This window comes from Diplodia seriata (assembly GCF_021436955.1).
Source record: "Diplodia seriata strain FDS-637 chromosome Unknown scaffold_6, whole genome shotgun sequence".
In the NCBI taxonomy this organism is placed as follows: Eukaryota; Fungi; Ascomycota; class Dothideomycetes; order Botryosphaeriales; family Botryosphaeriaceae; genus Diplodia; species Diplodia seriata.
In genome coordinates this window covers 237,202-261,612 of record NW_027117313.1, presented here as the reverse complement: position 1 = coordinate 261,612, position 24,411 = coordinate 237,202, and the positions used below count along the sequence as shown (strand labels likewise).

General features: G+C 55.7%; 6 protein-coding genes and 1 non-coding gene across 7 annotated transcripts; 2 read left to right on the top strand and 5 right to left on the bottom strand.

Annotated features, from left to right (window-relative positions):
• Positions 1-1,170: 1,170 nt before the first annotated feature.
• On the bottom strand, positions 1,171-2,625 carry SLS55_005992 (uncharacterized protein; the record flags this gene model as incomplete). The annotated part of the gene is made up of 2 exons (XM_066777431.1): positions 1,171-2,440; positions 2,582-2,625. 2 exons carry the CDS (start codon positions 2,623-2,625, stop codon positions 1,171-1,173), a joined length of 1,314 nt encoding a protein of 437 aa, XP_066631526.1.
• A 5,894-nt stretch (positions 2,626-8,519) lies between these two features.
• Positions 8,520-9,348, top strand: SLS55_005991 (uncharacterized protein; the record flags this gene model as incomplete). Its single annotated transcript, XM_066777430.1, has 2 exons — positions 8,520-9,047; positions 9,133-9,348. 2 exons carry the CDS (start codon positions 8,520-8,522, stop codon positions 9,346-9,348), a joined length of 744 nt encoding a protein of 247 aa, XP_066631525.1.
• A 1,043-nt stretch (positions 9,349-10,391) lies between these two features.
• On the top strand, positions 10,392-10,473 carry SLS55_005990. Its single transcript has one exon. It is a non-coding gene; the product is annotated as a tRNA-Thr (tRNA).
• Positions 10,474-12,744: 2,271 nt separating this feature from the next.
• Positions 12,745-13,120, bottom strand: SLS55_005989 (uncharacterized protein; the record flags this gene model as incomplete). Its single annotated transcript, XM_066777429.1, has 3 exons — positions 12,745-12,772; positions 12,847-12,870; positions 12,933-13,120. 3 exons carry the CDS (start codon positions 13,118-13,120, stop codon positions 12,745-12,747), a joined length of 240 nt encoding a protein of 79 aa, XP_066631524.1.
• Positions 13,121-15,491: 2,371 nt separating this feature from the next.
• On the bottom strand, positions 15,492-16,261 carry SLS55_005988 (uncharacterized protein; the record flags this gene model as incomplete). Its single annotated transcript, XM_066777428.1, has 2 exons — positions 15,492-15,609; positions 16,143-16,261. The coding sequence occupies 2 exons, from the start codon at positions 16,259-16,261 to the stop codon at positions 15,492-15,494; spliced, it is 237 nt and encodes a 78-aa protein (XP_066631523.1).
• A 102-nt stretch (positions 16,262-16,363) lies between these two features.
• Positions 16,364-16,739, bottom strand: SLS55_005987 (uncharacterized protein; the record flags this gene model as incomplete). The annotated part of the gene is made up of 2 exons (XM_066777427.1): positions 16,364-16,665; positions 16,730-16,739. 2 exons carry the CDS (start codon positions 16,737-16,739, stop codon positions 16,364-16,366), a joined length of 312 nt encoding a protein of 103 aa, XP_066631522.1.
• A 1,736-nt stretch (positions 16,740-18,475) lies between these two features.
• Positions 18,476-19,126, bottom strand: SLS55_005986 (uncharacterized protein; the record flags this gene model as incomplete). Its single annotated transcript, XM_066777426.1, has 3 exons — positions 18,476-18,493; positions 18,543-18,997; positions 19,111-19,126. 3 exons carry the CDS (start codon positions 19,124-19,126, stop codon positions 18,476-18,478), a joined length of 489 nt encoding a protein of 162 aa, XP_066631521.1.
• Between the last annotated feature and the right edge of the window lie 5,285 nt (positions 19,127-24,411).

Below are 24,411 nucleotides of genomic sequence, written 5' to 3'. Positions count from 1 at the left end.
ATCACTACTTTTCCGGGTTACTGGGACGGGGGCTAATCCGGAAGCGAAAGGATGCATGTTGTTACGGTTACGGGAATCTCCGATGTGCGGGGGATGCGGGCGCAGGTGCATGAAAGGAATCATGCGGTTGGAGTTTGGATGGTTGAGGATTGAGGCGTTGGCTGGATCTACGCCATGTCGGAGAAGGGCAGATTGAGCCAAGTTTCCGTGGAAAATGCCCACTTGTTGGAAAGCCATCGTGGTGCCACTGAACCAGACAAGCCAAAAGCTGGACGAAATGAGGATCGGTCGGAGCGCGTGATAGTAGAAATGGCGTAAACATACGTTGCGTTGATACCTGCAAGGCAATAACACGATTCTCCACAGTTTAAGCAAAGCATGAGATGATGCATCGTTTTCATAACTTCCGTTGTCGGCACTACAATACATTAGTGCTCCATAATTTGTATCACAGTCAGTTCGTTGTGTTTGGAGACAAAGAATATTCGATTTTGTTGTTTGCTGCAGACGCGGGATGTCAAGCACAGTCAGTTGTTGATCAGAGCTCGGCTGCTGTTGCTCCGCTACTTCAAATCGCATAAAAAGCCAGGCAAGACGCTTTCTTCTTCCCCGTTAAGCGTTAGCCTCGAATGTATCCACTCATTATCGAAAAAGGACTCGTCCATCAGGCCAGAGTCTATGAAATTAGTGAGATAGATAAACGCTGAAGACTGCATAACATAAATAATGCTTTTCACTTGATACACGGAGATTTCCAAGGGGGAACTTCAAGTGGTGGAACAAATCCATTTCTTAATTTTCTTGTATGCGCTACTCACTGGTCAAATTTCCATTTCAAGACATCTTTTCTTGAGATACTTGGATAAATGTTGGTGTCAAACAATCCTTAGAACCCGATGGTTTCCTTGAGGGGGATCTCGATGTGGATCCCGCAGGCGGTCTGTTCTGTCATCGTTCGAAGCGAAGGTTGTCCCTTCAGACGGTCGCCAGACGCGGACCGACATAGCTGCTCTGCATCGCCTGGACCTCCACAGTGGTCAATGCCCTTTCCCCGTTCCTGGCCTTCTCCAGCATCTCTTGCTGCTTAGACCAACGCTCGTGCTCCCTGTTCGAAGCGAAGGTTGTCTCTTGGTGTCAAATAAATCCTCAGAACCCTGATGACCTAGCCCCTCAGCCGCTAAAGCAGCCACGCGGACAAGGTCCGTTCTGTTTGCAAGACTGCACATGGACCCGAATGCAAACATCGGTCATGTGCCATCCCTGACCGCAGCGCTTGCAGCGAATACCCTTCGCATTGCAGTCAGCACGTAGATGCCTCTTTGAGTGACATCTGCCGCAGAACATGAAATCGCCCTTGGTCCGAGCCGAGGCAAACTGGTGGACATCCTTGCACCGTGTGCGGATGTCCTCGACAGCCTCGCTCAGAGTCATGGGGGACGGCTGCGGCTGCTGCTCGGTCAGTGATTCCGGTTCATCGCCGTCGTGGTCGGAAGTCTGCGGCTGCTGCTCGGTCAGTGATTCCGGCTCGTCGTCGTGGTCAGAAGGCTGCGGCTGCTGCTCGGTCAGTGATTCCGGCTCATCTTCATCATGATCAGAACTTGAGGAAGACGAACCAGACTGTGCAACTGCCAGGGGAATGCCATAGATCAGGCCAGCCACCAGGGTCCTCAAGGCATCATTGCCACTGTTGTGGTGATGGTCGCTTCTGATGTCGTGCTTCGCCATGAGCCTCTTAAGGCCAATCCTTTCGCCATTTGGGTGGCGTCCAGCAACCAACTGCGTGTCCGCGATGAATATGTGGGACCAAGCTGGCTCGGATAGGTCGAGTCCGAGATTGCGCAATGACCTGGTGTCGCCTCTGGCATCATGAAGGAGCAGCGCCACAGGCCGCATACCGCGCTCCGGCTCCAACGGACACCTAGGCATGATCAGCATCTCGCGTAGGATCTGCTGAGCGTCCAGCAAGGAAGTGAACTCCGTCTGTCCAAACTGGAAGTGGTCCTCGCAGCCTTCCTTGCAGACATCGTAGCCTCCCCTCTGGGGATTGGTCAGGTGCGTGAGCTCCTTGATCCGGACGTGGCGGGCCTTGGACTGAATGATCCGCTGCACGACATCCAGACGTGAGTCCGTTGGCATGGACAGAGGGTCAGAGATGCTGATTCCGATCTCTGTGGGCGTGGTGGGCTTGCGCTCACGGACGCTTTCCGGTGCTCTCCATGACTTGCCCATGTACTCTTCCACGTCGATGGACACAATGAGGGCATCATTGTTCAGCGCCCAAACCATGCGTTCACGGTCGTTCATGAGTCCAAAGTCGGGCTGTGGAGCAGTAGTAAGCTCCTCGGACGCGTTCTCGCCATTCGATGGCTTACCTTGGGTGTCCCCCTGGGTGTTGGAGGGGACACTAGCCTCTGTAGGGACTTGATCTTCCCGCTTAGCACTGATCGTAGCTCTTGCTAGAGCGTCGACAACTTGCGGCAATTGGACGACCGGAGCTGCAGGAGCTGGGGCCGGGCGTGCAGCTTGGGCGGGGGGCGCAGGGGAACGCCGGGTGGTTGACGAGGAGGCCACCTGGGCCCACGACATCACCGGCTTGTTGGTAGGAGGTGTGTTGTTGGGAGCCATTTCGATTGATGCTTTGGTGATGATTTGGGATGCGGCTTCAGGTGTTTTATATACGGCGAGAGGTATGATGTTCGTATACAACGAGGTTGTTGCGAGAGAATGTATATAAGGACAAAGAGTAGCGTCAATATTGTAACACGTTGAGTGTTATACATTCAATTGTGAGAGGCAGGCTTTGGTCAGAAGCCTGGGGGGGCCTGTCGTCAAAGTAGGGGTTTCGACCAAATGCAGAGCGCTTGCACTGCATCTCCCATGGAACACAGGACAAATGTAGCAGTCATGCCGTCTTTGAGAGACCGCATCATTGTAGTTTGGACGGATCACAGTCGCTCAAAGGCGGCATGACTGCTGTGGTTGCTGAAGTTCAGGCGGTCGGATGGGAAGCGAAAGGTAGAGTTGTTCGATCCTACTTAAATACGACGTTTCTGATGTTTGCAATGCAGGGCTCCTGAATGATGAGTCTGGAACAAGACTGCGTGCGTCGGGTGAAACATTTTGTTTGTCAAGCGCCACCAGTAAGCTTCCGTCGGCAACGTACCTACGCCTTGCAATCCCATCCATGTTCCTGTTATTGCTCTACGTGGAACCTTAGCGACGCTATGAAATGAGGCGAGGCCAATTGGGAGGTTGTGCTGAGTCGAATGTGCTAGCAACGGCTGGGCTGCAAGGACGGACGAATCAGCTAATCCTGAAAGAATTGTGCGCTGAGACCAGACAAAGGAAGAGCGTGCAGCGAGAGCAAACAAGGCCGAGGCAAACCACGGCTGGATCAAAGACGGCGCCATAGCGAGTGTGTGCTGTGGCCAGTCACAGCGGCATGTGCGAAAATGGCGATTGCAGTGGGGCGACGAGTCGGGTCAGAAGCGCGCTCACCCAGGCAACCACCGCCAACCGCGCGCCGCCAGAGCGCCGCCACCTTCTTCCTTCCTCTCTACCGCACAACCCCTCTCTAAACCAACACCTCTCGTTCCACTACACTCGCCGATCCCAACGTCTGCGTTCGGTTTCTCATGAGCGAGCGCTCTGATCTTCACTTCTCGTTCACGACTCCTGGCCCGAATTCGCCCAAGGGTTGCTTACCTCACCTCAACCCTGGTGCTGCCCTTGAAGCCGACGCTCAACGCTGGTAACATTGCCCTGTCCATAGCATCTCTGACTGTTCTGAGCTCACATCGCCGGTGCCAAAGCCTCCACATCAACCGTACTCCTCGGATCAACCAAATCCGCCAGACCACCCGCATACCCACAACAACGACGCCACGCGCTTCAAGGAAGGAGCCGCGGTCCCTCACTCTGGTTTCATGTTCCAGCAGTGAAGCTCGCCTCCACAACAGCTTGCACGGCACTGTCGAGACTTGCCATCTCACCGAGACCCGTCCTGAGCCACGGTCAGCAGCACAAGACCCTTCCCAGAAACGTTTCGACTGACAGTATACTACAGATCTGGATTCGGGGAGCCGAGCTGCTGGTGCGCGACTGCGCCAACAACAGCCTCTTGGAGGCTAACAAGAAATTCACAAAGGGTGGGAGATTCGAGCCGAAGCCCGAGAACTCGGTAATGATCCTTCCGCAGGTTCATCTCACCCTTGCTGGACAGGTAAGAGCGTCTGAAACTGGCGAGTGGCTCATAAACAAACAAATATTGATGCTGAACAGGTTTGACTCATCGGACGCTGCCGCTGGCAGGGGAGTTTTCCTCCGCGTTTGCCCAGGTGACACAACCGAGTCTGACGGAGATTTTGAGACTGCGGAGCTCCACAAAGAAGAAAAAAAGAAGACCCGCGTGGAACACAGCCAGAACCTAAGACAAGTTTGGGGGATACCAGGCTCGGACGGCATTCAAGCCTGAGCTTGTGAGGAGAGTTTTTCCAACTCTCACCCCACCAAATACCAGAGGCAGCCATACTTGGTGGAATGGTACATCGATCTTCGTTGAATTGCATTGTTGGGAAAGGGACCACCTAGAAGCGTGGCCGCAAGGAAGCGCACTCGCAGGAAGGCTGCAGACGGTAAGTGGGCCTACATCATCTCACTTGTGGCAAATGATTGATGATTCTATAGTGGAGTGTCGACCTTTCGGGCAGACTGGACCGCTGCTGGAGGCTGAAACCACACTTTTAGACGCCATACTCTGTGTCTTACTCCTAGCCCGCGTGGCTTCATAACTGAGAGCAAGGGAGAGTGGGTTGTTGAAGTTGCTCATGTGGGAAAGACGACAATTGGTACCAACGGTCAACAGACGCCATTTGAGCCGCGATGGGCCTTCAACGTGTCCAAAAACAGCTGGGGAAGCTTTCGTATCGAGAGATGGTTGATATTAACTCGCTTGCTCATGTGGGAAAGACAACAATTGGTACCGACGGCCAGCAGACGCCATTTGAGCCGTGATGGACCTTCAACGTGTCCAACAACAGCTGGGGAAGCTTTCGTATCGAGAGATGGTTGATATTAACTCGCTTGCTCATGTGGGAAAGACAACAATTGGTACCGACGGCCAGCAGACGCCATTTGAGCCGTGATGGACCTTCAACGTGTCCAACAACAGCTGGAAGGATCTTTCGTATCGAGAGATGGTTGACATTAACTCGCTAAGGGCCCTGGCCCTCGTTCTTCACCCGCCGACAGTCTTGGAAGATCACAATCACTGACTCTATTCCGAGACTCCCAAGGAGGAGACCGCCATCGACGATGCCGTCAAGAAGGCCTTCAAGTCCGAGCCCGAAGAGACTTTCTTCAACTCTCACGCCACCGACCCCCTCCGCCCCTCTTCGCCAAAACAGGATGATGCCGATGACACTATGGACGAGAACGAAGACTGTCTAACCGGTATTTGGAGCCTCTGCTCCGATCGCCAACGAGGCCCCCGCGTGCATCGACATGCAGGACTTGAAGTCATGCATGGACCAGATGCTTTACACGGATAACCGCGCGTCCCTGTCGAGCTCGGTAGAAGTCTTAGAGCTTCTACGCTCCGACCAACACATTCATGTGTATGGCATACGCCTCTCCACAGATGAGTTCCTTCATCCAGGCACTCTTATCTCCCCATGCTACGAGCGCGCGTTTCAACATCTCCCGCGGACCAGGCATCATCATCATCGTCGATGATGTCGCCGACTCATTCGCCAGGGTGACGACCTTGGCGTCTCACATCACTCGAGAACGCGCGCTGCAACATCTCTCGCGGCCCCAAGCCGCCCCATGCCTGCAGCCCATTGCCGCCATATCAGTGTTCAACGCTTTGCTGTTCACCAGCGCGTCCACGACCAACAGCAACAGCAACAGCAACAGCAACAACAGCGGCGTCATCACCCTCGCCGACCCCCGCGGCGGCTACGGTACCCTCCCTAACATCTGGCCGCCGCTGATCGACGCCACGGAATGCGCGATACAACATCTCCCCCCATGCCGCGGGCATGGGATACGACAAGTCGGACTTGGTGGGGCTGGTGGGCCAGCTCCACCTCAAGTCCCTCACCATATATGCCGACCACCGTAATCTTACTCACTATCCGGATCGGCACCGGCCCGATGACGACAACGACGACGGCGAACAGGACCTGACAATGAGAGGGTACTGCACCAGGCTACTCACGGGAAGATTCCTGCTCATGCTCCGGGCGGGCGTGAGAGGAATCTGCCCGTAAGCAGCCTGCCGCAGTAGCCCATCGTTGTCGGACCTTTCGCCATCGTCGTCGTTGTCGTCGGGCCGATGCCGGTCGGAGTAGTGCGTACTGTTACGGTGGTCGATGTAGATGGTAAGCTAGGTTGGCAATCCCACTGGCCAGGCCGGAGATCTGGTTCTGGACATCGAGCTGGCAGCAGATAGCAGTGGTACAACCATAGTGTCCAAAAGTTGGTCTCAATTGGCCAAGGGCAAAACGGAGCCTCGCAAGCTGTTGGATGGTAACGTTATCAGCTTGCATTGGTGGTGATGGCAGCCGATAGCAGTGGGACAAGCATAGTGTCCAGAAGTTGGTCTCAATGGGAGGAAGAATCAAGCAAATCACAAAGAAATTCAGAAACATATGAAATTACAAGACTTTTGACCCGGTGACATGATATTTGTATGACTTAGCATCTTCATTGTCGGACGAGTCTGCATCCGTATCCCCGAAGAGCGCTTCTTCTCTTGTGTGTTATCCGGAGATGGCCTGTCGAATTCCGGTTCGCCATGCTCGCTCATCTTCCTTTCTCACCCTCAAATTCTTGAGCGTTGATTGATGAAGGTGTCGAGGTCTAAGCTAGAGGATCCACAGCGTTGAGTTCCATTGTCATTATCAGTGCCGGCAAAAACCAGGAGAAGAAGTGATATGGCTACCACTGATGCATGGAGGCCGGAGCAGGCCCCTGCTATGCATACCGTCACATTCGGAGGTGTGGGATGCTTGATTGTAGATTTTTTACTGCATGGCCGCCGCAGATCATGGCGCATAGTGAAGCATAGCACGATACAGAGCTACGATGTTTGGCGCTGCCAGTGGGCGGCCACTACGGGTGCACCACGCTTTTTATTAAATGTGTCTCGTTGAGGTCCGCGCAGATGATGAAGCACTGATATCGGGCATCTAAAGCGAATCGGAATGCGCGCCCTACGAATTGGCGGTTGTCCGAACAGAATCGCTCGTGGCCACGAGTGGAGCGGTGCTACTGACAGTAAAAAGAAATTTCAGGGCCCGAGGCTAGAGATAGCTCACGTTGCTATCGGCCACGACCGTGGTAGCAGCTGGGAAGCCATTACGGATGCAAGGAACGGACGGGCTGCCTGGGATTTCGAAGTTGACCGCCTCGGCGGGCGTACGTACAGATGTGATGATGCCGTGAATCGCGATCACGGCGGGACGGTGTTGGCGGGCTTCGCGGTTCTTTATTGTTCGGGGCACTGAAGGGACCTGTGCGAGGAGGTCGGGTAGCGTGGTTGATACGTGCGGGGTGAAGGCGGCCATGGCGTCTGGGGCGCCAAATAGGAGGTGCTCGGAGGAGCGGTGGGCGCCGGCGGCGGCGGCTTCGTCGACCTCGTGGCGACCTAGGGTGCAGCATGCTTTGCGCCAGGAGATCTGGATGGCTTTGTCCAGGTCGGCGTCTTGTGGGGCGAAGCTGGCGATAAAGGGGGCGAAGACGTCGAGGGCGGCGTTGGTATTTGGGATGCGGATGGCGCCCTAAAGAGTCTGCTGCGAGAATGCCTTCGCTGATATGCTTTGGCAGCACCCGATCCCTTTCTCTTTCTCTTCTGTTTCTTTTCTCGTAGCCAAGGTAGCAGCACAAGGCCATGAATCCCGTGCAGCCGACCCCATGGTACGAAATGTAGAAGGGAGATAACATCCTGTTCGTATCCACGCTTACGAGAGCCTGCGGCCGCAAGCCGCCCGTGTCAATCTGCGTTGGAGTGAAGTGTGGGCTGGACGTTGACGCTGCACAATCACTTCAGCGCCGGTGGCGACACGCGTTGCTGAAACGAACGAGTTCTGGCGTAGGCGATAGGACAGGACCCTACAGTTGACATGCAGTTGACAGACTGACTGGCTTCTGGGCACGGTCACGCAATTCCTCACTTGCGCCGCGGTTTCCCTTTCTGTCAGTGACGTAAGTGCACCAAACCGGGCCTAGTGCGCGCGCAACCCCCCAGCCGCCGCGGCGCACTCAAACTTTTGCGATCGCACCCGCGACGACCGGCTCAATTCTCACACCATCCTTCCGCTCGACAGACAAGAGCCAGCGCCCATCGAGCGCCCCCCCCCTCCCCCCCCCCCCCCCCCCCCCCCCCCCCCCCCATGGCGTCCTCCGTATCGCGCCGCACCCGCCGCCGCCAACGCGCGCACCAGCAACCCGCCGAGTCAACCAAGCGCCCCGCAGGCATACACAAAGCAAGCAGCCCCGCCCAAGCCGCCACGGCGATGGACAACAACAACAACAACAGCAACAGCCGCAGCCGCAGCAGCGACGCGTCCACCGCCTTCCGCGGCGCCTTCCACCGTCCCACGAAGCCCGCCGTCCCCCCCATCCTCGCGCTCCCGACCGAAATCAGCCAAAAGATCCTGCGCCACACCATCACCGACGGCGATATCGCGGGCGACCCGACCAACCCGCTCGAGCTGGTCGCTCAGTACCACAAGCTGCGCCTCGTGTGCTGGAAGTGGGCCGGGGAGATGGAACACGTGATGAAGCGCTGGAAGGCGCGTCGGCAGGCGTTGCTGGACGCGGGGCTGGAGGACGAGGTCGTGGCGTATTCGCGCAAGTCGGAGATCTGGTGGACGATGCGGGAGATGTGGAGGAATGGGGAACTGACGGCGGAGGAGGTGGATGTGGTGGAGAGGAGGATTGCGGTGGCGAAGATGAGGGGGATTAGGAAGGACAGGAAGAGGAGGGCGAAAAGGGCGGAAAAGGCGCGGCAGGAGCGGGTGAGGAAGGAGCAGAGGAAGGAGGTATGATTGTGAGACTTTGTTGGTGGTGTGGTGGGGGTTGGGGGTTGTGGGGAAATGCTAACGTGCTTCGTTTTTGGTGCTGCAGTTGTACAGGTCGTGGAAACGCGGCGCCAGGCTTACGGTCAGAGACGCTGAGCGGGTGGGTGTGCTGTTGGCGGAGGGTGTGGAGCGCACGCATGTCTTCTTCGACGAGGATGCGGACGACGAGATGAATCTAGACCAGCCGGTTGCGGGCCCTTGGGAAGAAGACGCTGGCTATGAGGAGGCGGACCCCGTCCATTGGGCCGAAGTCAATGAGTAAACGTACCGCCGTCGGTGGGCCGAGAGCAGCACGGGTCTGGGCAGATGGACACAGAGGAATAATCGCCACGGAGTCCGCACTGTCACAAAACCGCCTTTGCTTTGGTGGATAACGGAATTGAAGATGGCTGGACACAGGTATGAGAGTATGACGAAGACAGATCGTCCCAGTATTGTACGAACAAGAATAGCTGCAGAAACAATGGATTTTTAAATGCGATGAATGCAAGACTTCGAAATGGTGTCGCGTCGTCCTTGGCCGGATCTGGCGTGGTCGCACTCGTGGCGGTCGCGCCACAGCCTGTGGCGCACGGCCGCCTCTCGTCCTTCCCGCGCGACGCTTACCCAACAACCGTTCTTCGACGTCGCGCCGTCGACCGCACCACTGGACCACTTCCTCGACTCTGAACCCCGTCTACTGACGTCGTAAGGTTCTTGAGATTGTGCGCTAGCTCGTGCTGACGCCGTGACAGCAAGCCCTTTCCACAGTCCCTGGCCGTTGTTGTTGTTGTTGTTGTTGTTGTTTCTCCCGACCGTCGTCGTCGAGCGTCCGCTTTCGCCGCCGTTTCTCCACTCCGTTTCCGCGACTTCTCTTGGATCCCATCCGGACCGCGTTCCATGCACCGGCACATTGTCTGGCCAGACCGAAACAAATCGCGCACTCGCACTGCAAGGAAACTGCGCCCTCCCATAAGTTTTCTTTCGCAAGCAGCAGCCATCGCAGCTAGCGATGATTCCCGGTGGAAAATTCTCACATCCGGCCCGGAAGGGCGACCGGCTTCTGTTCGGCCTGAGCGACTCGGCTCCATCGGTTTTCGCTCCCCACGTCTTACTCTCGCACCTCGGCACCTCGAATTGTGATTTGTTCGCTTACAGCGTACAGGCACACCAGACGCCGGGGAAACCACGATTGCAACACCGATATTTCTTACACGGCCGATTGACCTGCAGATTCTAGCTCTTTCCCTTCCACTGATGCGCAATGTTGCTCTCTCGCTTCATAAGGCATTTATGCAGTCTCACACCTCATCAATCAGCATAATAGCCCGCATGGCTTAGTGGTACAGCGTCGCACTCGTAAAATACGGTAATGCGAAGATCCCTGGTTCGATTCCGGGTGTGGGCATAACATGACTGAATGAGCTCTTCGGAGTTCTCATCCTTTTGCACTTTTGTTTTGCTGCACGGTTGGTTGGGCGGACTTGGGGCCTGGTGAAGCGAGGGGACACGTCGGTTGGGATCGAGGGTCCAGCACTCACTCCGTACGTTGTCGCATCGAACCGCAAACGTGACTGACAAGTCCTAACTGCTGGCAAGCATCATCTCTCTTCTCCGTCTCCTCTTTTGCAGTCCTGCTTCGCCCTCGCCTCGTGGCATACCAGAATGGTGAAAGTTGAGTTGGCGAAAACGTGTCTCGTCTCGGAACACCGGCCACGACATTCACATCGCATCGCATCGCACACCACGACTAACATCAGACCAACTATCTACTTCATCAACGTAACAACAGCAGCAACGGCTTTCGCATCCCCGGACCGCTGGTTCAGTCTTGTACCCACACCCGGAATCGAATCGAACCAGGGATCTTCGCATTGCCGTGTTCTACGAGTGCGACGCTGCTGTGGGGTGGGGGAATAATGGACAAGGGGAATGGGCAAGGGGGTACTGGTATGCCGGCTCAGCGCGGCATGTTGCTGTTCTTGCGGCGTGTTCAACCACAAACCAGCAGAAGCTTTCCGTCAATGCTGTCACCGTCACCCTTCTGGCATCCTGAAGTTGCAAACCGGCCTGCCACGGTAGCTTGCAAACTCCCGAGTTCCCTCGGCTCTGCCTCCTCCACAGCTGTCGCCACCACTCCACGTAGGTGGTAGAATCGTCTGCATAGATGCTCTTTTGTGTACTCGGAAATCATACGTTGTAGTGGGGCAGAACGGTCATGCCAAGGCGTAGGCACAAGCATAGATTGAAGGCAGCACTCTCATTTCATAGCAACACGACGATTCTGCGCATTTATTTCACACCTTATGATGGATTGGACAATCTGTTGAGCCCTGCCGCTCTGGTGATCTTGCTGAGGACTGCAGTTGCAACACCAAGATGAGCACCGGTTATTGCTTTTGTATTCCTGCGTTATTGTTGTTGTTGTTCCTGTTTGCATGGCCATTCTTGCTCGTTGCTCTGCTTTTTGCCCTCTGGCCGCTGGGTATACCTCCCGCTCAACGACGCCCTGCCCGTCACCAACATCTACGCCCGCATATAGGACTGTCTACATGAGCAAATGCGTCGTAGGCCTCGGGGAAAAGCAGTGGAAGCCGCTGTCTCCTGGTAGCGCAAATTACAGCGGTTTTCCCAACACAGTTCAGACATGCGCCCAGATGGCAAAAGAAGCGGGCGGTGGGGGGACCAGTCGCGACGATAATCCCAATCAGGACATCATCATGGCTGCAACCAAAACGCACCGTGTTATCCAGCCAGCCCCTTGTCATTACGATGCTCCTGCACGGGGCGAAAAGATGCCGTCGAAACGAGACTTGGGGGATCAACACCGAAGCCTAGACACCAACAAGGCCCTTCACGAAATGTGATGTCGGCGCAACAAAGATTGGAATGTGCTTTATTCAACTATCTACCAGGAGCGAGTGGCTGGCCAGTCCGCCAAAGAAAAAAAAAAACTTAAGTTTACCAATGAAACTTGACCTTGTCTCCGACCAAAACCAAAACCGTCGGCCACTGTCTATGTGGCAGCGTCATTTCCTTCAACAATTGTGGCGGCAGTGGTCGTGCCGTTCGTCGTTGCTGCTTGTGCGCGGCCATTGGCGGCTAGAGGCTGCTTGGAGGACGCAGGTCGTTTGGCTTTTTTGCCTTGAGCTTTGACGCGGAAGTCGATGATGCGCACCCATCGTCGTAGTGGCTCGTCACATGAGGGTACGTGGCCTGGTGAGGCAGCCCGGACGTGGAGACGCGGGCGGTACGGAGGTAATGGTATATGGAAGAAGAAGAGAAGGCGTCGGTGCTGCGGACGACCCACTCCGCTGTACTAAGAGAACTTGATAGCGGCGGCAGTACTGGCTGGGGGTCAGATCGCGAGCGACGAATCGCGAGAAACTGCGCGAGAGTGATCGTGCACCCGTTGGCGGCGTCATTTCAATGTCCCAGAGAGATCGAGCTGCAGAGTGAAGTCCTGGATCTGTTGGACGGTCCCGGGAGCGATCGGCGTTTACGCTTGGGGGGCCCGGAGGAGGCCGAGCCGCAGTAGTGGCTCTCGAGGTACGGGGCCACCACCGCAGTAGTGGCTCTCGAGATACGCGGCCACCACCACAGTAGTGGCTCTCGAGATACGTCCGGGCCACCACCACAGTAGTGGCTCTCGAGGTACCCTCCAGGCCCCCCGCCACACCTAGTGGCTCTCGAGATACCCTCCTTCTCTGCGTGCAAAGTCAGTAAGAGTCCTTCTCGTCACAGGGTTTCCTTCAGCAAGAACACTCGGGGACGTACGTACCTGGAGGGCATCGCGGTACCATACCTATCACCGCAAGACACAGCACGGCTTGGCAAGGTTGCCGTTGCCTAGTAAGATGCAATCACGATAGAGAGTCATCGCCCGGGGAGCTGACCACCCCGTGCTCTTGATGAGGCCGTCGCCAGCGGTGCTCGATGGCCATGGGGTCGTTCTCGGCGTTGTCGGGGCCCAGGACGTCGTCTGAGAACAGGAACTCGACCAGCTGTTCCCTCTTGATGAGGTCGTCACCCTTCCACTCCTTGTGAGTGGGCATTCGCAACATGGACACCGCGGAAGTCGTTGGGGTGCAGGCGGGTGGTCGTGAAGGGGGTTGCCGGGCCGGTAAGGGCGGCGGTGTCCAGGGCCAGGTGGCCGGCGGATTTGTAATACGTGCTTAGTGGGCACCGAGGATACGTACTCGGCGGAGTCAGTTGGAGGTTGGATGACGAGTCGATGAGCGTGAGCAGAGGCAGCTGGACCGTGACCTTGGTTGAGGTCATGGCCGTCACTCCCGTGATGCCTGGATGGGGATGGGCAAGGTCGACAGAGGTCAGGCCTGCAGCGGGGCCTTGAACTTCAAGGAGGCTGTCTGGAATGGATGGGGACGGGCGAGGTCCCTCCTCCTGCTTGGCAAGACTTCTGCGTCTCCTCTCCATCAGCGCCTTCAGCTCCTTGAGCCTGAGAGGCTGTACCTCGACGTGGAGGTTGAACGGTCAGTTCCTCGAATAATTCAATTTCCGTCAAACACGCAGTACCAGCCCAACTTTGGCAATCTCACAATCTACAGGTGCTCCATGAATGGTCTTGAAGGGGCGGCTGATGGTGCACCTGTAGATCGTGAGACTGCCAAAGGACGCCGTGACGCGTTCGCCTGCTCTTGACTCGCACTTTTGCCGACGTTGCGTCGCGGTAGGACGTTGGGTCACTGTACTTGTAGTCGTAGGACTCGGGCACGCTTGGGATCACCGTTGCCACCAGATACGGCATTCGAGTACGGCCAGACAGCGTTGTCGGGCTCGTGTTTGGCGGAAGGACGTCGCCCTGTTTGGCCGCGTCGCTCAGGAACGAGGCACACGCGGCGCGCAGTTCGTTCGCGATCTTGTCATCGGCATGGGCCACCGCCCCGGCGCCCTCGGCCACCTGCGTGCTTCCACACGAGAAGCATGTGTCCCCGAAGGGACGTCGTGTCGTAATAGCGCTCGCTCCATCTCGTCAATCGTGTTGTCCACCTCGGCCACCATCGTGCCGTCAGCACCGCACTTCTGACCAGCGTGCCCAGTCAATCTGAAAATTGACCAATCTGAGCAAGCCTTCCAATTCAAGCGCCCTCTCTTCCTTCACTTACCCAATTCGGGTACATTACTTATAAATCAATTCTCTTCTCTAAAAAAGGCAATCAATTTAAGTTTATTTGCGCCAAAACACACCGCAAGAATGGCAGACGGCCTTATTAGGCCACGGAGAACGTAATTCCGATGTTATTACGCGTCGAATTGGTTATAGGTGTAGTAGTTAAAATCGTATAATAATTTTACATAGTGTTAAGTTTATTGTTAATCCGTCCCGGAGCTAAGCCTATTCGGGAAAGCGCGCGGGCCATGCGTCAGGTCAGGTAGCGGCAGAGGTTCAACACCACGGCGGCGGCGGCGACAGTAGCAGCAGAAGGTTCAACACCATGCCAAGAATCGTGACCTAATTTATTAGTAAAACTAGTACCAAACAGTTCAAATCGACCCCTAAGCCCAAATAAGTCAAACCGCCACTAAAATACCTATAATCTGCTACTTCAGATGGCTTGAATTGTTTGAATTGATTGGTGGGCACGCTGCTTCTGACCCCACCCATCGAACCACTGCTGGAAGACGATCTCGCCCTCCACACGCCTCCTGGCGTCCTCTCCCACCTCTCTGTCGGCATGGAGCGACTTCATCAAGCCGCCAGCGAGGGTCCGGAAGATTCGCTGGTGAAGGTAATCGGTAACTCAAAGCTCTTGAAGCCGGAAAGATGGATGGTAGGCAATTAAAACCGAGCGGAACGTCAGCGGGGAAGTCTGAGTTGTTGTTCGTCGACAAAGGAACAAATTAGAGGCCGGGCTTCGCCTGAGACTCCTTGAGCTCGGCCAGGCTTTTGCCTAGCGAACAACATGGGAGGGGTTTGGTCGCCGGGTTGCATGGTCGGGGCCAGGTGCCGGGTTTGTGGGGCTGAACACTTCGACCATTGACTTAGAGCCCGAGTGAGCTTCTGCAATAGCGCGACCAGGTGCGAGGCTCCTCCAGAGCCCTTTTCCTCATCCGACTATTGGAAATAGTCAATTGCTGGAACGATTGACAAATGTTGGCGCGATTGACAAGTACTTGCGGCTGTCGGTTGCGGTCCATCTCAACGGCCAAAGGGTCGAGAACGTCGTCTTCCATCTCCATCGACTCCTCGTTGGTGTACAGGCCGGTGGCTGTAATCACGGGACCGAGCTGTACACCAACGAGAAGTCGATGGAGAGATGAACAGAACGGGAGTGAATGTTAAAGAGTCGCGCATTGAGGTCCAGAGCGCAGAAAGAATCTCTTGGAGATTTTCCATCTCGACTTCGATGTTGTTGATCACTCTCTGGGCTTCATGGAGCTCGGACACCTTCAGCTGCATGTGCGTCAACAGATCGCTGCGCTGCAAAGAATATTGCGCGATTTGCGCGTCCAGTGCCTCGAGCGTTTGCGTGGTACGAAGTAGCGGAGTTCAAGGCCACCCAGGTCGACAGAATTGTAGTTCCTGTATGCTTAGTTAGTCAATGTGGGATCGGTCGGACATGCAGGGAGAAGCAGTGCGCGCACCAGGGTCGGCGTGCTCGAACTGGCTGTTGGCGTCGGTACGGCGACCGGATCTTTTCTTGTCCAACTTGCGCATGCCGACGTCGGGGAGTCGTCAATCATGCTGCCAGAGCTTGAAGGTAGAGCAGTCGAGGAAATGTATGGATCGCGGAGACGACCCAGACGAGTGTGTGTTTTGGTAGATAAGGGAACGTATGTGAGTTGTTTCACCCTCAGCGACGACAACGTAGGCAGCAGGAGGGTGAGGCTGCAGGCGCTTGTTCAGCTCCAGCAGAGCACTGGGATCCTTAGCCATGGCACCGGCGCGTCCAGTCGTGCAGCCGCGCGGGAGGATGACGAAGTCGTCTGAGTCGTCGATGATGCCAATGGAGTAGGCCATGGTGACACCAAAAAACGAAATAGCGGCATGGTGGACTGTCTTCACGAGGAAAGTAAGTCACAAGAAGGGTTGTCTCACGCGCTCTAGCGACTCACCGTCTTGACGACGAAGCTTTGGCGTCGTTGTTCAGGTATCCGTGGTATCCGTCGAAGACCGGGTTGTCGTCGGTGAACGAGTCTTCATCGAAGCTGTACATGGTCGCGTAGTAGGTCATGGGACAATCGGAGCAGTGCTCGCGGACATGTCCATGGTCGTCGCAGTGGTCGCAGCGGCAGGTGAAGCGGAACTTGTACACCTTGCCGCAAGTGTTGCAGCACTAGAGGTACTTGTTGTTGGTGAGGTAGTCTTCGGGCGTGATCATGTAAGGTGAGGCGTTCCAGACGAGATCTTCTGCACTTGTCTCCATGAAGCCGCACTTGTGGTTGCGCGCCCATTCCAGGCCCTGCTGGCTCGTGACCTGGCGCATACCCTGCCCAGAAAGATCTACAAGGGTGAGCGGAGAGGCTTCGGGTCCCGAGACTGTAATGCTGAGCATATGGCTGAAGAAGGCTGTCAGCTTCTGGGTGTTGCCATCAGGATCAGCGCTCTCCATAGGCTTCGTGGCCTCGCGCATGAGATCTGGAAGCAAGCCGTGTCTCACGTCAGTATGCGCGGCGCGAAGGTAGTGGGTACGGTGTCTTACTGGCTTGCATGGTGAGCGGGAGTCAAAGAACGGACTTTGGCGCAAGTGAGCCGCTGAGGTCGGCAGCCGGAAGCAATTTTGTATCCCAGCTGACGAGCGGCTTTGAAGGTGCGAACTCAGGCCAGGTGTCGGGTGCCATGCCGTCAAGAAAGAAGGACAGCTAGCGGCATGGTGGACTGTCGTCGAATGACGGGCTTGGGCGCAAATGCGTCGCAAGAAAGGCAGAGGGCGGAGTCGTCGATAAAGCTTATGGGGTGGGGCGCCACGGTGGCAAGAAAGAGCGACTGGTAGCGGCATGGTGGACTGTCGTCAAACGATGGAGTTGAGTGTGAGCGTGTCGCAGGAAAGGCGAAGGTCGGAGTCGATGATGTTGGTCGGCTGAGGGCCTTGGGTGAGAGGAAGCAGCGACCGCGGGCCGCCCCAATTGGCCGCCCCAATTGGCCGCCCTTCTTGACCGCCCCTCACCATCACCGACCTGCCCGGGCTCATCCAATCCGAGGCGCGCGGGCAGACGGCGGCGGACGTGCAGACGGTGCGGCGGCTGACGCAGACGTACGCGCGCAACCCGCCACCCAGCCGCGGCTTGCGCAACCCAAGGGCAGCCTCGCCGCTCACTCAGCACCGTCGGTGAAAACAAAAAAGGTTAGCGTGTGTGCCGTGCCACCAACAGTCCGCGGGACCTGATGTTCTGGGCGGGAAGGGGAAAAGCCCGTTTGCTCATCTTGTCATCCACGCTCTCTCGACAGCTATGCCATTTCCTCACAGACTTAACGGGACGCAAAGAGAATATGCGATCTCGAGGTTTTTGGAATCTTGGCAGGCGGGAGTGATTTGCGTCAGCGGCCTGCAGGCAGGGGAGCAGCCGTTCGTAGAGGCCGAGCTCCGGGTTGCCTGCAGTGTCGATGCTGGTGCGGAAGCTGTTGACGTTGCCGGCACGGCCATTCTGCCCCCAACTCGTGAGGCATTCATTGCTCGAGACGTCAGGGCTGCGAGTTGGAAGCGCATACTTGCCCACAGGCAAGGCGGGAAGGCCGGTGGACCATCTCCTGCGAAGCCGAATCCTTGGAGGTCTGAGGGGAGACAACTGCAGCCATGAGAGCGCCGGGAATGCGTGCCGGGTCGACGCAGCAATGGCGCGTGCAAAAGTCCAAGCGGAAGCGAAAGAGCAAGGGGACAGAGAAGAAAACCATAACGGCGAAACGGCGACTGGGGTAGTATTGGTAGCCATCGTACTGCTCGATACCCTTGCTTTCCTCTTCCTCCATGACGGTGTGCTTGCGGCATGACCGTGGAGTCCGGCTACAATACAGATTTCCGGCAAGCAAACATCACCGTTGGTGGCCCTGACCTCTCTCCATCTGCAGTTCTGCCCATGCGAGCTAATCGAGCTGCGAGAAAAGAATACGATATCACATATAGAAAATGAGACGAGAGCAGGCCAGACACTCGTTCCAAGGGCAGTCGCACGGAGGGACATGACCGTCTGTAAAAAACCATTGTTTCATGCCCATGAGCGTCATTAACGGCAAATTTCCATTGTTATCATTGCTATTTGTTCTTAACTGCCTTCTGTATCTACCGCCACCCTGTTATCGTTCCCCTGTGCGAGCGAAGATCTATCTTGTGCGCGCGACCAAGTGCTGGGCGGACGGTGTGGCTAGGTCGCCGCTGATGATCTTGACTATGCGATCTCATGGCGATTTGACTCAGGAGTAGGCCGAAGGACAGTCGCTCGGGGGAGCGTGACTACCGAGTGTCGACACACTGTATGAGTCAGTGTTGGTCGAAGCTGCAAGATGCCACTGTCACTTACTGCTTCCATCCGGTTCGGGCTCTTGCTCAGCTTGACGAACACGGGCGACGAGATGAGACCGGGACATACCACGGCGAGCTGGGTGACGTTGACGAGGACCTGGGCTTCGTACTTGTTGAAAACGCCCAGACTGGGGTGGACGTTGTTGAGGAGCTTCGCGTACTCCGCGACGCTGATGCATTGGAGCTGGCCCGGGCATTCAAGCTTGCTCTTGGCGTTGACCAGAACCTGGGCTTCGTACTTGTTGGAAACGCCCAGGCTGGGGTGGACGTTGTTGAGGAGCTTCGCGTACTCCGCGACGCTGATGCATTGCAGCTGGCCCGGGAATTCCAGCTCGCTCTTGGCCTTGATGGCAGCCTCAGCCTGAGATAGCTTGTCGAACTCGAAAATGACGAGACTCGACGAAAGCTTGGCGAACCTCGAGAGCCACCGGTCGGCAAAATGGTGAAGAACTTCTGTAGAGATCTCTAGTGTAAGTATTTCACGACGGGGTAGCAAGATGAGGTGAGGCTGGGCTTGACTTACCTCGAAGTGTTGGCCAGCTCTCACTTTTTCTGCTAGACTCAACCGCGATCCTTGTTCATCGAGGGAGAGGAGGCGCTGGCGTGAGCCCTTCCGCTTTGCTCGCGCTGCTGCTGGCCGGCGCAGTACTCGCTCCACGAACGTTTCTTGCCCTTGGGAGGCGCGGAGTGGCACCAGCGGGCGCTGTACGTGTAGAGCTTCGCCAGCGCCTAGCCATTGCCCCAGTGCCTGACTATGCGGACGCCGAGCCCGACAGTGCCGGGCCAGGCGAACCGCACAAGCTAGCGGCGACCGAGACTGGCGCAGCGTCAGCTGTTACCGCGCTTTCAGACCTTGAACGAGGCATGTGTCACACTCACCGATGGTGCGCCGCTTCACCGAGTAGATCTGGCGACGGTCGCCGAAGTCGAACGACGCTCGAGGCGTGTTCTCGGGGTCGGAAGCCGTTCGATTGGGGTGGGAAAGAGGGTTGTGGAGAGAGAGAACGAAGCAGCCAGAGCGGCATCAAAGAGCATGGTGTGCGCCACCGGTTAAGCGAGCGCTTTGGGAACAACTATGTGCCGGGTCGCCGTGGGCAATGAAAGTGGAGCAATCGTCAGCGCGCAGTGGTTGGGCGTTGATCTTGCTGGCCGTGTTTGACGCGCAGCTGCCTGGCCATCGTCGTAGAGCGAGCAGGCCATCCGGCAGCTGTAACGAAAAACTTCCATCTGATCTTCGGTTTGGTAAATTTATGTTTCTGAGCGTTATAATTTGCTGCCCGTAGATGGCGCGGGTGTTGTATGGTGTTGAAGTGCCTTGCCCGCCGGCGGGAGGGCACTGACGGCATGCACTCACTACCCTCCCATCCTGCCATGAACCCCACGTCATCGCCAGGAAGATCTTGACACTACCTCAGCACTTGCCAGCCCGATCAACAGCTGGTCGGCGCTGCCGGCCTTCGTCGTTCGAACTGCACATCAGCAGCGTCATCATGAACTCTTTTCCAGCGGACCTTGTCCGAAACTTCTTTGACCAGCTCATTGAGTACGAGTCGCCGCTAAAATGAGTAACAAGTCTCTTCTGCGGTGAGCAGGTGAGAAAGATAGCCGGACGTAATTGAAAGACAGTCTTTTGTACATTTGTGGGCAGCTGAAGTAAAGGTCTGGACATGAATGACCTATTATGCCTGTGCGGTGTCCTATGGAGCTGGTGGCATTATTCTTGGAATCGTCCAACATCAATGGAACCGGTAGCGCAAGAATCCATTCAAGCCATATCTATGGATCCTGGGACATCGTGGTGGTTAGCACAGACAACAAGTACGGATGGAATAACTGGCACGAAGCCCCACAACGTGATCCAGATCAGTCCAGCTTTGCAGGTGTTGTATCATACCTAGAATGAAAGGTCTATTGCTCTCAGCATAGCTTATCACGCTGATTGTGAATGTCAGCGTGCAAATGGTACGTGGAGAGGGCGACAAGCGCTACATTCCTGGAAAGCACAAGAGCAATCCCACGATATGCTGACCATATCCCATTTTGCGGCTCATATGCTTACCATCAGCGCGAAAAAATAGGTACCGGAGCACGAGATCATAACAAAGCAGTCTCGTACGCATACGTCTTGGCTGCTGTAGCTGGTAGGATTTTGGCAAAACATTGTTCAACAACACGCTATCAACGGTCTTCATGATAATCATCATGTCGTTCCCCGATGATGCAATTGGCGAATTGGACCAAACTGCGAGTCTCGTTGCCCGTTAACGCTTAACCACACTGCCAAAATATCGGGCGGCACAAATGATAGCTGACCGCAATCATGCAGAAACTTTCATAGAAGCTCCATGGAGTTTTATCACCACTTCAAGGCACGTATATCGAAAATGCCAACGAAATTGATACCGAGAGCGCTCTTGGTAGAGTCGGTACTGCCCTCCCAGGCAGCGGCGTGATGTTGCAGGTGGCTCCCGCCGTCACACCTTATCGAATAATTGGCGGCACTTATACGAAACGAGGAAAAGGTTGAGCTACGCCAAAATGTCCTGAACCAACTCGGGGATCAACCAAATGAAGCCTCTTCCTGTGATTCAGCTTATCAGTGCGATAGCCGAAAAGTCCACCAAGGAAGCGCGGCGCCTCAGTAGACTGACGGAGTCGAAGAGATCATGGTCGGCGCGAAGGTCGGCAAAGGCGCGCCTCGGGCTCAAATTGTCGTGGTGATCGGCGTCCTGGATGTATTCTCGAGCCGGGAGGAGTTCCAGCCCTGGCTTCGGAGGCAGCCGCCGAAACCGAAGCTACAGTGCAACAGCACACTGTCCACCTGATAAAACGAAAGCGACGCGCAGTAACGCGAGACGTGGCGAAATTCCTGCCAAAGCACAATTAGAGTGTCATGTCAAGGACCGAGCCGTCAGCAGTAAGGATCGAGGGGAATCGGCGGCAAGGATCAGCAGTAGCAGTGAGGTCCAACAGCGGCGAGGACCACTGGCAGCGAGGACCTCCGGCAGCGAGAATCGAGGGCCTCTCCTCGGAATAAGTCCCAGAATAACACCGCTCGCTTTGCTGAGTAAAGATTGACAGGGTCGACTATGCCAATCCATCAACAGGACATGTAATCTTCCACAGTCATAGCCCTGAACGGTGGAGCCATAAGGCTTGCGGTAGAGAACTTGAAGCGAGTTGGTCTAGCACAACAGTCGCATTTCAAAACTGTCGGTCTGTGTTTAGACCCTTCTGAGATAGCAGAATCGTGGGATTGTGCGCTGAGTGTGCACCCGTGCCCGCGGTCATCCGAATCCGGTTAGCGTGCTTTTTGCTGCTGTCCACTGGGCGGGAAACTGACGCGACCTTGCGCGCTGCAGTATCTACAGCGACGCCAGCTCCCTCATCCTCAACCAACCCACACCCGACCACGACACCGGCGCACCTTCAACCGCCGCCCACCATGGAGCCCGCCCATCTCACGCTGCAAAGCCTTCCGCCGGAATTAATCGGCAGGGTTGGGTCATGGCTGAGCCAAAATGACCTCGGAAGGCTCCGCAGCACTTCAAAAGAGATGAAGTCCAAGGCTGACTTTCCCTGGGCTCGTTTCTTGAAAACGTTTACCGTCACGTTCAAGCCGCGCAAACTCCTCAGGCTCATCCAACTGGTAATGTCTGAGGCCCCCGCCAAGGCGATACGTTGTCTCCACATCAATATGGCCTATCTATCGCAGGATCCCATTACTGACGCGGAGAGATATTGTTGCCCGACGGGGAAGGCTCAATTCCTCCTCACATATGCATTGAAGAAGATGCAGAATCTTAAAGAGCTCCGTCTCGAAGACCGTTACTGGAGCATCTGTCATAGCACTTGCGACCCCAGAGCCTGTCCTCCTGTCGCCGGTCATCACCGACTACTTCCAGCCATCTTCCAGGGCATTATGGACAGCGGGATCAACGTTCCACGTGTTTGCCTGATAGACAACAAAGGTCTACTGGGATTCACAAATCACCCTCCGGAGCCCGAAGGCCAATCCATCCCATGCAACGCCTTCGTTCCTCCCATTCCCGCCGAAGTTTTTGCTGGAACAAAAGCGTTCTCCGTCGTTGCTGAAGACCCTACATCCCTCCGTGAGTCAAAAGAAAGCCCTCTGGGTAGTATGAAACTTCGCAACTGACTCTTGCAGCTATCGCGTCTCACAAGCCGTGGCCAGCAATTGCCCAGATGATACAAGCGGCTCCTCTCCTCGAGGTACTCGGCATTGGAGCCGGTCGCCTCGGCACTGGCAACAGCGTCATGGCCGCCATCCTACCCACCACGTCTTTCTCAATGCTGCGCTCGGTCGTTCTACTTCGCCAATGCATTGAAATGTCACACATGAAGGCTTTCTTGAACAACAATCGCCAGATCAAGAAACTTACTATGTGGACCATATTGCTTCGTGGAGGAACTTGGCTGCCAATCTTAAAGCTTCTCAGGGATCAATTCTTCTCTCTCGAGCATTTCCAGTTCTCTCAGAATTGCTTTCTCAGGGACCAGGACCGGTCCGAATCGCAGGTGTTTTCAAAATGGAATGGCCAATACAGAATGGCGTCGGAGATATCGGAAAACTCTTGGGCAGGGCGGAAGCTGGAAAGCCTGGATTGCAGGGAGTCTCCAGGATGGAGCCACATCGTGGCCTATGACGACAACGGCGAGCTGTTTCCAACAGTGGTCTTGGAGCATGGCATGCAGCGGGCGCTCTCTTTCTTCATCGAGGGCTATTACGAGCGGAGGACGTCGCCAGACGCACCACGCCGGGATGCTGTGTGGGATCTGATTGAAAAATATCACCCTGACACTGACTCTGAGTCATACTCCGACTCAGACTCAGACTCGTGAGCACTGCATAGGTGCTGGTTTCTGGCAGCGGCAACTTGTGCCTTGGTCTATTTCGGGACCGGAGAGAAGGAAAAAGTTCTGTACACCGACAAACCTCTCAAGATAGTCAAGTACCGAATTAATGGATAACATTGACGAACACAACGCCTGCCCGCCCAGAATTGCGCACGACGGACGTGATGACCCAGCACCCCATACCGCTGCTTAAGTCCCATAGTGCGCACCCGACCAAACAGCTTGCCTCCTGTCCAGCCAGCAGTACCACCACCTCCATAGCCTTTCCCAGTTTCAGTAATCCTGTTCAAACATACCCCATCGATTCGACCTATCAATCCCGCCGCAGCCTCCGCGCGATCCGCCGCGCTCGCGCCGCACCGCTGCTCCCCGATAAGCTTCTTCTACCCGCTTGCTGAACCTCACCAAGACCCGCCAATCCTTTTCTGGCTTCTGGAAGAAGCTCTACAACGGCTTAAGTTAGGTCGCTTCCAACGGGATACTCTGCAGGAGGCAACGGATCGACGTACACCATGCGCACGATTTGCAAGGAAGCAGGCGGCGGGCCCGATAGTGGTAGCACAGATTGTCCTGTTCTGATGGGAGGATGTTATCAGCCTGAGACGCCCGAATCTTATTGTTTCAATTTCGCTGCATCCGATCAATCATACGCCTTATCTACGTGCTCGTCGTCTGCCATACACCCACAGCTGCCGCAAATGACATCTGGAGAGGCGAGCGGAATTATTCAACTCCCTTCTGAAGTCACGCTTGTACTGTGGCACGTTGTGATGTTGTCGATGACCTACTTCCCTTTGCTCCTGGCTCTCCACATAGATCATTTGCCGAATCCATGTAGCAAGCATGCCCTGCAATTCAACTGCAATGGCAAGGCCCAGATAGACCTGAACATATCTGCCGCTCGCACGAACTCGGATCCACACCACTGGCCTCACGCAATGTTCCCTCCGACCTAAATGCAGCACACGTCCTCCCAACTTTCGCAGTCT